At 40.0% G+C, this 12,705-nt stretch overlaps 1 protein-coding gene and 1 long non-coding RNA gene across 2 annotated transcripts in view; one reads left to right on the top strand and one right to left on the bottom strand.

Moving 5' to 3' along the window:
* Positions 1–9,613, bottom strand: part of SALL3 (spalt like transcription factor 3) — a 21,957-nt gene extending 12,344 nt beyond the window's left edge. The window contains exon 1 of the mRNA XM_087961447.1: positions 9,459–9,613. Coding sequence (XP_087817573.1) covers positions 9,459–9,537 — 79 coding nt within the window. The 5' untranslated portion in view covers positions 9,538–9,613. The remainder of the gene's footprint in view (positions 1–9,458) is intronic.
* A 104-nt stretch (positions 9,614–9,717) lies between these two features.
* Positions 9,718–10,441, top strand: LOC148131437 (uncharacterized). The gene is made up of 2 exons (XR_015748845.1): positions 9,718–10,288; positions 10,376–10,441. It is a non-coding gene; the product is annotated as an uncharacterized LOC148131437 (long non-coding RNA).
* Positions 10,442–12,705: the final 2,264 nt, after the last annotated feature.

Here is a 12,705-nt window from a genome sequence, read left to right on the forward strand (position 1 = left end):
AATAACGTAATATTGAAAATATATCTAATGTTTCATGATAACCTATTAACAACTACAGTTGTTTTGAAATGCAGAAACTTGAAGCTGTCCTCAAGATTCAAATACAAAAAATTCCTTATTCAAGATTTAATATGCAAATGTATTCATACCCTACACATCTTCAAAAGTGTGTAAAATATTTTCATGTGCAGTTATTTTGTATAAAAGGTACATTAATTTAAGCATGGAAAAATGCATTAAATGAGTTAATAAGTTAATATTATTTAAATAAACATTCCTACAAATTAAGAATTGTATATGGAGTTCCCTCTTCTGACTGAAGTAGAACAACCACTATATATACATATACATATATATCTTTTAATGAAAGGCTTTAAAGTCTGATCCTATTAAGAATGACTTAATGACATATTTTCATTAAAAAAATATATTTGAAAACCGTATGTTCTTTATAACACTGAATGTTGAAAGGAATGATAAATTATGAGAAAGTACTACAATTATAAACCAATTATTGGAATTATATTCCAGAGAAACATACGGAATCTGCTTCAGCTTTGGGGCCAAGTCAATCTTTAATCTAAATGGAAAAATAAGGTAATAACAATATAAAATATCTCAAGTTTTCTTCTTTAGATCATCAAGTTACTCATGGCTTTTTTATGATATCACTTGGCTTGGATCTTTGCTCATGTCATATACAGCCTGATGTTCTGAAATAATTTAATCAAAATATTTGGACAGAAGCCAATAATCATTAAGGACATCTGAACTGTGAATTTTACTGTATGTAAAAAACAAGAGTGAAAACTGACATTTCAGTAATTCCAACCACATTAGTGAAAAAATACTGTTGTGGGTAATTACTGAATTGTCTTTATTGTTTCTTCTTATTATATTCCTGTATGAAACATGTCCCTCTTTACAAAATGAGAGGGGGAAAAACAAAGAAAAGGAAGTGGGAATATTAAAATATTCAGTATTAAAACAAACTCAGTTTGCAATAGTGCCAAGTGTTTATAATACATTCTGTCCCAATATTTATTTTATGAGAACGATATTAGAACATTTATTCCTTTCTACTGTAAGTAGTACAGGTTATCCATTAGAGAGAAGGCCCAGTGGTCATGTAACTAACTTCTATTACATTTAACTATTACTGAAATGTCTTTTAAGATAAATGGATTAACAAAAACAAAAAAAATCTTAAAGTTGCAAGAATGCTCCCCTAAACAACCCTTAACTGTGCAAAACAGCTTTGAAACAGAAAGAATATTAAAAACTATTCCAGTCTCAGTAAGCACTTTCTCTATTTCATTGTATCATTGTTACTTTTTAAAATGAGAACCTTTTAAATTATTACTTAGGTCATTACATTTTCTCCAAGGAAACTGTTTCTTCACATTCCTTTAAATGATTGCATGTTTAAAAGGCACGTGCAACATAGACACAGTTTAACGAAATAATAAGATATAGTGATAAGATGTATCTATGCTGAATGTAGCTACAATACACTCAGTGAACCTTCTTTTCAAATAGACTTGCCTAGGATTGCAGCCTTACTCACCTGGCAAGAGTAAGTTGGCAGCATTCTGCTATCAACCACAATAATAATAACAGTTATAAAATTACACTTTACACTTATTCCACACTAAATGGCTATGAATAAATACATTCATTCAGCATGTCAGGACAGAAAATCCCAACATCTATAAATATATTCATTTTCCTCTAATGGCCCAATTTAGCCAATTTGAGGAACATGTGCAATGAAAAAATGCAACTGTAAATGCCTTTATCTCTACATTGACACAAACAGTGTGAAAACATCTTGCATAACTTCCTTTTAATATGTGCATTGGTGAATAATTCAGTTTGATTTTAGATTACAATAACTACTAAAATAAATCTCAACAGATTTTAAAATATTTAGTTTGTACAATGACAAGTTTCCTTAATATGTTGTCAAACACATTTTCCTCATTAAGAACTAATGTTACATATATATATATATATATATATATATATATATATATATATATATATATATATATATATATAACATTTTTATTTTATTCTTCCTCCTCCTTTTTCTCTGAATTAATTCTTTTAATTTTTTTTATGATAGCTTTGAATCCCATAAAGAAAGATGAATTATCACACACAGAGCCCAAGCTGTGAAACAGGAGGAGACAAATAGAGACCCCTACTGTGTTTAACAATGTAGAAGAAATTTCAAGTGCAATAGCAAAATTTCTATCCTTTTTCTACAGGCCTAAGCCGACAATATAAATCTGAACAGTGGAGGGCACTCTTGCTATGCAAAAATTCCATTGCCCTGATATATTTCTTTCAATCTATTTAGTGGCCTAAATTTCACAATTTAAGTTAACAGTCACCTGTGGCATAGTCATCATGTGCCTTCTGCAGAGAGCATATGCAATACTTAACCAACTGCTAAGGCTTTGTGAATTCAGATAAAGAACAGATCAAAAACTCTACATTTTTGTCTGCTGATAAAATATTATCAGCACATAACATATTAAAATGTAATTACTGTATCTGTTTGACTGAAATCTCAAATATTCAGTTGTACGCTAAACTTCCGTGTAAATTAGTTGGTATTCAATATTTAGACTACAGTGATATAAGAGTTTATTGGGAGTTAATGCAGTATTAAACGTTGACTATTTCATTAATTTAAGGTGAAACAGGAATCAAGGCCTACCAGGAATCTAAATAATATAACAGACTGATCCATTTTTGTATAACCTTTCAAAGACATAAATCAACAGGCAGAACTCTAGAAGATATATTCAGGTTTGATACTATGAAATTTGCTATTGAGCACTGATTCATTGAAAGCAGGAGAGCTGTTTGCATATGTATTGATCAAGATTGAAAATTCAGCCAAGAAGCATTATAAAATTTATCATAATATTCCACATAAATTGATATTACTAATAAAGCATATGCAATGAAATATTGATGCACTTAAATAATGAAGATTAGCTTAGAGAAAGACCAATCACTGTTATTTTGCTAACCAAAATAAATGACACTATATAAGATTAATCAAGCAATGAAATACTGTGTAAAACCACAACTCTTTTCTTAGTATTGCCAGCTTGGGAGTTGAACTACATAGGTATTCGATAAGTTGTATAAAATATAGCTTATAAAAACTCATAAGTATCTCTAGTTGACACTCAGATTTGATGTTAACACTTAAGACAACAAGTGGTAAGCCATGCTGCCAAGGTCAACTGCACAGATGTACTAATTGTATTATGAGCTTGACAACTAGTGGCCACCCCTGGCAGGGCAAAACAAGCAAAGGTTAAATCAGCAAACCTTGTCAAAGCACTTCTAACTATCCACCCTCAGGGAAAGTTCATTGGGAGCTTGTTGGCACTCCAGCAATCCTACCTTTTCACTGAAAACAAACAAGAAACTCTCTACTACATTCAACACTTAAGACACAGGAAACAGAAATGATTTGGTCTCAAACACTAAAAATAACATGCATGCATTACTCTTTAAAAATATACAGGCATTCTGTTGTCAAAAAAAAAAGGGTTTTAGGCTTCTATTGATGTTCTTATTTGCTCAAGTAATAGTGAAAACTTTTTACAGGACTGCCTTCTGCAGGATTGTTGCCGTTTTCTGTATGCAATTAACAACAGAAATGCTCTCAAAAGTATTTACACCTCAAAAGTTAAATAATGCATGATTTGTCATGAATTTGATAAGAATCCTGACTTTACTCTGAATAAAGATCAATAGATTTCAAAAGGATTGTTCTCAAATTGATATAAGAATGTATTACCTTTTCACTTTTCACATATAAATAGATCCTTATAAAACCATTTTCTGTAAAATGAAATGAATACTTTTTATCTGTAGGGAAATATAATTCCACACTATAAATTGCAATATTATGAATATAACATTGGATCTACATATTGCTATTTATTGTGGAAAAAATATACTTTTTATTTGTCCTAGATATTTTGATTGTATTTTTAAAGCTTAAAGCCATTTTGAATTAAAAAATGTATCATTTCAGTGTGTTTAATTTTTTTATTTCTTTAAACTATGTAAGAAGCTATTTATTTATATCAATTACAACAGTCTATTTCATTATTTTCAAATTTTAATACATCTTGTTCTTATCAATGAATATTCTCTAGATAGTTCACTGTTGGTTTGGCACTCAGTCAATAAATCATGCAAAAAAATTGAAAGCTTTTGCTTTTTAGTGCTTCACCCAAAGTAACACATATATTTGCATTTTTTTTGCTTTAAAATTGTATTTCAATAAAATATTAAAACATTTTTAGAAATAAGTAATCAATATTTATGTTTAAGAACCTGAATGTTCAACTGATATTAATCATACACATATAAATAATGTTTGTAATATTTTTATTTATGGGAGGCACATATACTTCTCCCCTTCCAGCAGTAACGACACACAAAAATTACACTATCTTATTTTTGCATTTGTATACTAAAATAAGCAAATTTTAATTAACGTGCTATTAAACCATCCTTTAGTTTGAATAGTACATAAAATATAATGTGAACATTTACTATACAGCTGTGCACAATATAGGGTAATTGTCCTCCCTCACACTAATAATAAATCTAATATCTTAAATAATTGTTTTAAAATTGGAAAATACAAGGGCCTTTTATTATTTTAAAAGGCAATGTTAAAAAAAATCACAAAATTTAATGTTTAATTAAACGTTTCATATCATCCCTAATGTTTTGAAGAGTATTATAGGTTAAGTATAATAGAAAGCAACACATTCTATTTATATGATTTTTATGAACATTAATTCTACTATCTTATATCTACTGGATAAACCCTACTGAATTTAAATGAACTTACTTCAGAGTAAACAGGAACGTTTTTTTTAAAGAATATATTCAAAGGAATAAATCAACAAAGTAACTAAATGATGAACTGGAATAAAATGTTACAACTGGATTTTGGAAAGATGTATAGTTCAAATATAAGAATTATGGTGAACAGGTTTTTAAAACAAATTTAGTATGTCACAAAAATCCTTAATACAATATAAATGCATTTTACAATTATTTGAAAACCACCTATCATTATTCTAAGAGCTGGTCCACTTTAAACTGAAACCAAACAAAAAACCATGTTACTTTAATCTGTACAAATTGCATTCTAGAAATCCCTTTTAGCAATTTTATAGCTAATTTCTATTCAATTATTATCCACTTGAAAGTGCTACGTGGTACCCCTCCCCCCACAAATTGGTGAATGCATCTGGTTCCTAAGTGAATGCAGTGTTTCCAATTGTAACAAAACAAGACTGTTCTATAGCACTAGTAATCTGTTGATTTAGAGAAATGTTAAAATGGAGATGTAAATTCTTCTGATTCTCGAGATTAACTCATTTAGCATATAGAATAGCAAATTAACTACCTTGGGATTTATAACAATTCCTTCAGATATTTTGCCACTCTTTATAATGACCATTTATTTCAATATGGCATCCTTTTAAATGTTTTGTGCATAAATACCTTTTGTTCATGACTTGTCAGCATCAACCACTATGCAGATTCTAATTAATCACTGCATGTAAGCATTCATTTTCCAAATTACCAAAAGCATGAGCTCTCTCTCCAACAACAAACATTTCAATGTAGTAGTTTATGTTATTCTGACTAGTTTTGGGATCTCTGGAAGTGTTCTGCTTTATGAAAAAAAAAGTCCCATTGCTCTATAGGTCCTAATTATTAATGTGCTTCTAAAATATCTATTTTAAGACTGCTACCTAAATTTACTGGTCTTCATATAATTTTAAATATAGCCTGATATTTATCTTTTAGTCTGTCAAACTGTCATGTTTCTTTCTGCTACTGTGTAAATTCTTTCTATAAAGGAAAAGGTATACCTACTTTTAACAGCTTTTCTTAATAAATTATATCCCTAAAATGCAGCCCTAAGTGTGTATTCTTATGTATAATAAAATGTGTATATTTACGATGTCGCAATAACTTGAATTCTTTTAGAGAGTCAGAAATTAAAATACTGAAGAGAACTAAGGTTAGTATAGTGGGTATCTTTGAAAAATATTATCTGCACTTTTTTGCAGGTTTTATGTGGTTAAAGTGTTGGTTTTGGCCTGTTGCTGAACTAAGAATCAGGAACAGTGGCATTGCTTACAATTGTAAAGTGAAAATGCCTGATATGTCTGAATTACAACATAATCTTTTCTAGAATATATACAACTAGTTAAATCTTTTTGCAGGCAAAATATTTGTACTAAGTCAGATAGAAATGTAGAAAACTTAACCAATTTAGCTCCTGATGTGATTTTGGTAAATTGCAGAACTCTGCATGTAACTAATTATCAACATATATTATGTTCTATATACTGACATGCATTACACAAGAGAATAGCACATTTTGATCACAATTCTCTAAAATAGTGAAGTATTTACATTGTTGCATTTTTAAGGCTGCTAGTAAAGCCGATTTTGAGCTATTCAGTGACCACAATAATAACGCTTTAAAATTCCTCACTGGGATGCAATGTAGTCCTTTTGATGGGAAGACTGTCTTTCTTATTCGCCAGAAATAAATCCATTCATTTGATCATGTAGTCATTGAGGGCGATACAAAACAAACCAAGTGTGAGAAATTCTATGTGATGAAGTAAACAAAACAAAAAACCCCAAAAAGGGGGAAAAAAGAGAGAGAAAATCCATTTCCATGACAAAAAGATTCTTTGTTCTTAATCTACACACCATATGCAAGCTTTTCTTTTTAGCATATCTCCTGTTCTAATCTTAGGTGACATGGCTACATAGATAAGACTTACTAAGCAAAACAAAAAACCTCCTAGTTGAACAATTTTCTTCAATTTATTAACTCGCCAGAAGTGTCATAATGAGGCTCTGAGGTTTTTCCTTGTTAACTTTTAAAGTATTCAGAGTATTGTTTACATTCTTAAACCAAGCAATCTATCAATCCACCCTGATAGATTTTTTTCCCTATCATTTTTCTTTTACTAAAGATAAATATCCTGTTTTTACTGAAGTATCCGTAAGGCTTAAAAAAACATTGTAAAATAATCTCTTGTTTTAATTTCAACTATCCTTCAAGAAACTTGTTTCACTTCATTTTTATTATTACCATTATCCAAGAAGCTGTTCAAATCAGCAGTGGTCAGCCTTTCCCTTCTTTCCAAGAACTTTCTTATTTTTTTTTTTAAAAAAAGATGGAGGAAATTACAAGTTCTGAATAATTGCCAATGTAGCAAATGCATTTACCTTGGGAAGTCGGTTCATGCTGCACTAAACTGCAAGGTTGCAGTGATGATTTAAAGTAGCCAAAAATATTTTGTGGCTTAGTTCTCTCTCTCCACAAGCCCCTCTTGCCCAATGAAGTGTGGGGGTATTTTTTTTTCCTTAAGCATTTAAATGTGTGGTTTTCCTTGGAGATTCTTTTTAAAAACGAAACCAATGAAGCTAGGGGCAACAGAATCATTCTCCCAAAGATTGCCTCTTTATCACTATCATGATCAGCATGGAAATTTTAAGTGATAACCAGAGAAAGGCCTTCATAATTGAAAAAAAAAATGCAATCTGAGGTTCAGGGGAGAAAAAAAAAACCCGGAATAGGTAAACTTTAATGTCATATGCAGATTCTGGAGCTTAGAATTATTCCAAATTGACTTCTAAAGACAGCTCAAAAGCCCTTTAACCAACTGCAGCTAAATCATTTTGAAACCAGATGCAACTTGTTTTATAAGCACCCTGAGCATGCCTGCAGGCTCTCTTGGCCTTAAGGGGCCCAAATAAATTCTTTTTTTTTTTTAACAAAAAAAAAAATCTTTTCAATAAGCGCTGAACGAATATCCCATTTTATAATCCACCTCAAATCCTAAGAAAACCCAAGAACATCTTCATGGCAATTGTGGTGGCAAATGAAAGCAGGCGTGAGGCAAGTTAAGCTCTGCCCCAGGGCAGACAATTTATCCACCCCAGGCCCTGACAATTATTCCCAGGCGTCACCCCCTATTCCCTAACATTTAGAAGGGACCTCTTTTCTTCTGCCTTTGAACATCTGACCCATCTCTACTTATTTATGGGACACTCCCTAGCCTTTGGAAACAGTCCCACCACCCCACCCAAAGCCAGGCAGGCCTACGTCCCAAAATTCGGCAGACCACAGCGAAACCTCGCTTCAGAAAACTAATCCTGCGCAATCTTTGCTCAGTGTTTGTGTGTGTGTGTGTGTGTGTGTGGGGGGGGGGAGACGCTGAGGAACCCCCCCCCCCACAGCTCTTCCCCCTCGGTTACTTTAGGAATTACACTTAAAACTCTAATCCGGAATCGAGCCGGCCAAGCAGCCGAGCCCGCCGGCGAGGGTTTACTTCAGAGTAAAACGCGAAACGAACCGCGAAAGGAATGATTTTTATTTCTCCCCCACCTCCCTCAGACGCGCGGCAGGCCGAAGGCGGGAGCAGCTCGCAGGGGCTTATTACTTATCCAAGGACAGGGAAGCCGCCTCCGCCTCCAGCAGGGCCGCTTCCGGGATGGTTTGGGGTTTTTGGGGGATGGGTGGGTGGGAAGGGAGGTCTCACACCACTGTAAAGATCCAGAAAGGATTTTTCACCGCTTAGTTTCTTCCCCTACCCCCCTCCGTCCTCAACTCTCTTGGCAACTTTTCTTGCAGTGAGGGCAAAAAGAAGGCGGCAAGCCGTTCGGGGAACGGGGACGACGAACGGCTGAAAGGCAGCAAAAAGAAAAAAAGAAAGAAAAAAGAAAGAAAGCGGCCGTTTCGGTCCAAAAGTCAAACACTAGGAAAGAAACGCAGACTTAAAAAAAAGAAAGAAAAGGAAAAAAGGAAAAGGCGGCAAATCCAAGGCTCGGCGGCGAGAAACAGCAGCGCGCGCTCGGGGCGGAGGTGGCGGCGGCGGCGGGGGGAGCGCGAATTTGTAAGTACGTCCTTCTCGCTCCCACCCTCCAACTCCCGAGAGCGGGGGACGGTCTAACTACTCTCTCTCTTTCTCTCTCTTCTCCCCCCCCCCTCCAGATGTCCAGCCATAATTCAAGCCCTCCGCTGCACGCCGAGTTTGCCAGCGAGGGACCTTCGTTGTTGGAAGGGAACACTTGCTCCGAAAGGGAGGGGGGGCGAGAGCGAAAAACTTCGGCTTCAGCCCGCTTTAAACTTTAAAACTCCCACTCGAGTTTCTCCTACCTCTTTCCCGAGGTGGCCTTCTCTGCGGCTGGCTCAAGCTCCCTCCAAAGAGAGTAAAATCCACCAGATCCCCGGGCTTAGAAAACACCCATCGCGCGCGCATATAAACACACACACACACCACACACTCACACACAGGCGCACGTAGGCACCCGACTCCGGCCGCCCAATCCCGCTTGCCTGCCTTGCCTTGCCCTGCCCGCCTTACCTTGTTCGGGAAGCACCTCAGCTTGTAGCTCCTCGTCGGATTTGAGATGTTGGGGCTTAGCCTGCTTTCGTCGAGACATACTGCTAGCTGAGGTGGCTTCTTGTGCCTGCTTTTTGCAGAGACATCGGCGAGAGGTGGAGCGCTGCGGGGAGAGGGGGTGGGGTGGGTAGGTAGGTGGGAAAAAAAACACGACTTGGTGGCGAGGAAAAAGTGTATTGGTGGCGTCGGACCGCCGCCACCAAATCCCCCCCCCTCCTTATTTCACCGGCAACAAATTAGCGCGGGGGGGGGGGGGTTTGTTTGGGCGAGAGGGGGGGTGGGTGGTTTGTCGTGCGTGCAAAGAGAAAAACGGAAGAAATAAAATTCGCCAGCGAGCCAAGCGGCGGCGGCGGCGGACGAGCCGGCCGGGCGGGGTGTTGCGCGGGGCTGTGTGCTGAGCGCGCTTGCAAAGATAGGGCGGCTGCGCGGCTCGCGCATGGGGCTCAGTAATTATGATTGTGAATAATGCAGGGCGATTAATGATGCTGGGGGCAAGCGCGGATTGGCCCGGCTCCAGTGGACTCGGGCTGCATATGTAAATGCGGGAGGGCGTTCGGCAATTAGACGCTCCGCTCGGCCGAATGCTGCGTCTGCCCGGCACCGGCAGCGCCTCCTGCGAGAGGCACCGACTGCGACGGCGGCAGTAACCGAAGGGACACAGGCGGCGGCAAAACACACGCACGCAGTCCGGGGGAAACCACTTTCTGCGGGTGTGCAATTGACTTTACACAACATAGGTGCACAAGCTTCACTGCTGGGAGAAGGGCAGGATCTCCGCGGTTTGCTTTTGGGTAGCTCTGCTTCCCTTGTTTTCCTCGCTGTTGTTTTTTCTCTCTCTCTCTCTCTTGAAATTACATCACTCTTTGTCTTTTTTCCAGGTTCCTCTTTACCCAGAAGTTATTTTTCATCGCGCTTAAAGTTTCTCTGCGGCGCCTCTAAATGTTCTTGATGGGAGACTTTTTATTAAAAAAAATACAATATATTTTTCCCTCCTCTCTTTTGCTTTCGCTGCCTATTCTCCCGTAGTTTTTATTCCTTCGAGCCTGGCCCGGAAGCGGCTTCTGTTGGGGTGGGAGAGGAAGAGGGGAGGGGGGGGAAGAAAAAGTAAACAGCGAAACTCGGAGACTTTGAGCACTTCTCTGCCTTTCGCTTCTTGCGTTCGTCCTCCCTCCTTTGTGCTTTAACAGCCTCTCTCGTCCAGAGCCGCCTGGTTCTTGCCGCTGTGGCTGCAGCTGGTCACTTCCTGTTGTCCGGAGGTCGGAAGTTTTCTTTCTCTCCCTCCGGTCCACCCCTCTCGCCCCGAGACAGGTGGCGAGGTTTCTCCGCGCGCCCCCACCCCTCTTAGGTGCCACTCCTCCTCCAGACTTGTTCTCGTCCTGCCGCCCGCGTTGAGTTTGCTGCTCCTCCCGTGCCAAGGATGTCGCTTTTGTTTGGAAAGAGACAATCCCGCTTCCCCGGCAAAATATTAAGCCGGCACCGACGGCGACCCCCAGCGAGCCTTTGAGGAGTGGGTGGGGGGTGGGGGGTGTTGGTGGGCGAAGGTGTTGATTGTTGTGCTGCTGGGCGGAGGAGGGTATCCCCTCGCCGCCGCCGCCCCTTCCTCCTCCTGGCCCCCTCCGCTCTCCTTCTCCTCCTCGCCGCTCCCGCAGCCTCGATTGGGCGCGAGGCCGGCTTGGCACAAGGGCGCTCGCCAATCGATGCCTCCCCGCGCGCTGGGAAAGGAGGAATGCGCACAGCCGGGGCGTCGCTGATTTCGGCAAGAGAAACTTTCAAGTTTTGAGAGCGGCGGGGCTGGAGCGGCGGCTCCTCCTCCTCCGTCTCCACCCTTCGCTGCTGCTGTCGCTGTCGCCCAGCCGCCACTGAGAGGGCCCCTCCAGAAACACTCGCCCACCCGTGGCTTTTTGAGGCCAGTCGCTACACTCGCTCTCTTTGAAGAGGGAGGGGATTCCCTGCCCTAACTTCCGACCCTTCCCAGGCCTGGATCCCTCTTCCCTTCCCTCTCCGTGCCCGCTCTGTTTTGTGGTGACTTGTGGCCGGGGCAAAAGAAGGGATTGAAGCTGGATTAGCTAGAATCGCTTCTGCTAGCCAGATCCCTCCCCAAAGGGGGGAAATGCGACCTGGAAGCACAAGTTTTCTCCCCCTCTCCTCCGTCTCTTAGGGGAAAGTAACGCGGAAGACACCCCTCTGGTACCAGGCTGCACAGCTACTACAGCCACAGACCTGCTCGCCTGCCTCGCACCCCTCCAAGCGCTCGTAACAAAAACAGCGGTGCAGTTCTCCCCTCCTCTCTCCCCACCCGCATCCCATCCCATCCCATCCCATCCCGGCATGTTTAGGGTTTTTCTTCTCCACTTGTGCACCGACACCCCTTCCCTACTCCCGCGTCAGCGTTTTGCAACCAGCGCTTAATTTCCGCTGGCTTTGCTTTTGATCTCGCTCTACCTCCGGTGGATCCTTTTCCGCGAGAGAAGGCGACGGGCTTCCTCAGCCTCCCCTCTCCGGGTCGCCCCGCTGCAGGTCAGGCAGCGAGCGCCCTCCGCGCGGGAAAGGAACCTGGGAGGATTTGTGAAAAAGGGGGCTTTCCTTCAATCTGTCGCTGGCCCTTCAGGGCATCCCAAACTGGCCTCTCTTCCTGGGACGTTGGCTTCAATGGATAAACTTTTGCCGGTAGAGTTCATCTGATTCAGCGAGTTCCTCTTACTCGGCTTTTCTTGCCTCGCCCTCTACCCTTTTGTAGTAAAACTACATAAATTTAACCTTCTCAGTTCGAGGGACCTGATTTCTGATTTCGGCATTCCTTCCCCCTCCCCCCACATTCCTCCTTTTTTAAAAAAAAGAAAAGAAAAAAAAAAGACGCACGTTTTCAAACCGCGTCAATATTTAGATTTGATCTCCAAATCTAAAAAGGCTTATTTAACTTATTCCTCCCTCCCCCTCGGATCCAGTTCTTGGCTCCTTGCGCCGAGGAAGTAAGCCCCCAAATAGCCTTCCTTCTTATTTTCACACCGCGTGGCAATTTGGGGCGTGTATAGTTCGGTTCCCAACCCACTTCTCTTGACTTTCTCTTTCACTCTTCCTTAGTCTGTCTTTAGGTTTTTTTCCCCCTCCCCTTTTAATTTTGGTTCCGCGGATTAGGGTGAAGGGAAACCCAGCCTTTAGCCCTCCGGACCGGGCCATCCTTAGCATCCTTTCTCCTCAGGTGGGAGGC

Source organism: Notechis scutatus, chromosome 3 (genome assembly GCF_049901735.1).
Source record: "Notechis scutatus isolate UNSWTSFEM ecotype Mainland chromosome 3, rNotScu1.2, whole genome shotgun sequence".
Classification (NCBI taxonomy): Eukaryota; Metazoa; Chordata; class Lepidosauria; order Squamata; family Elapidae; genus Notechis; species Notechis scutatus.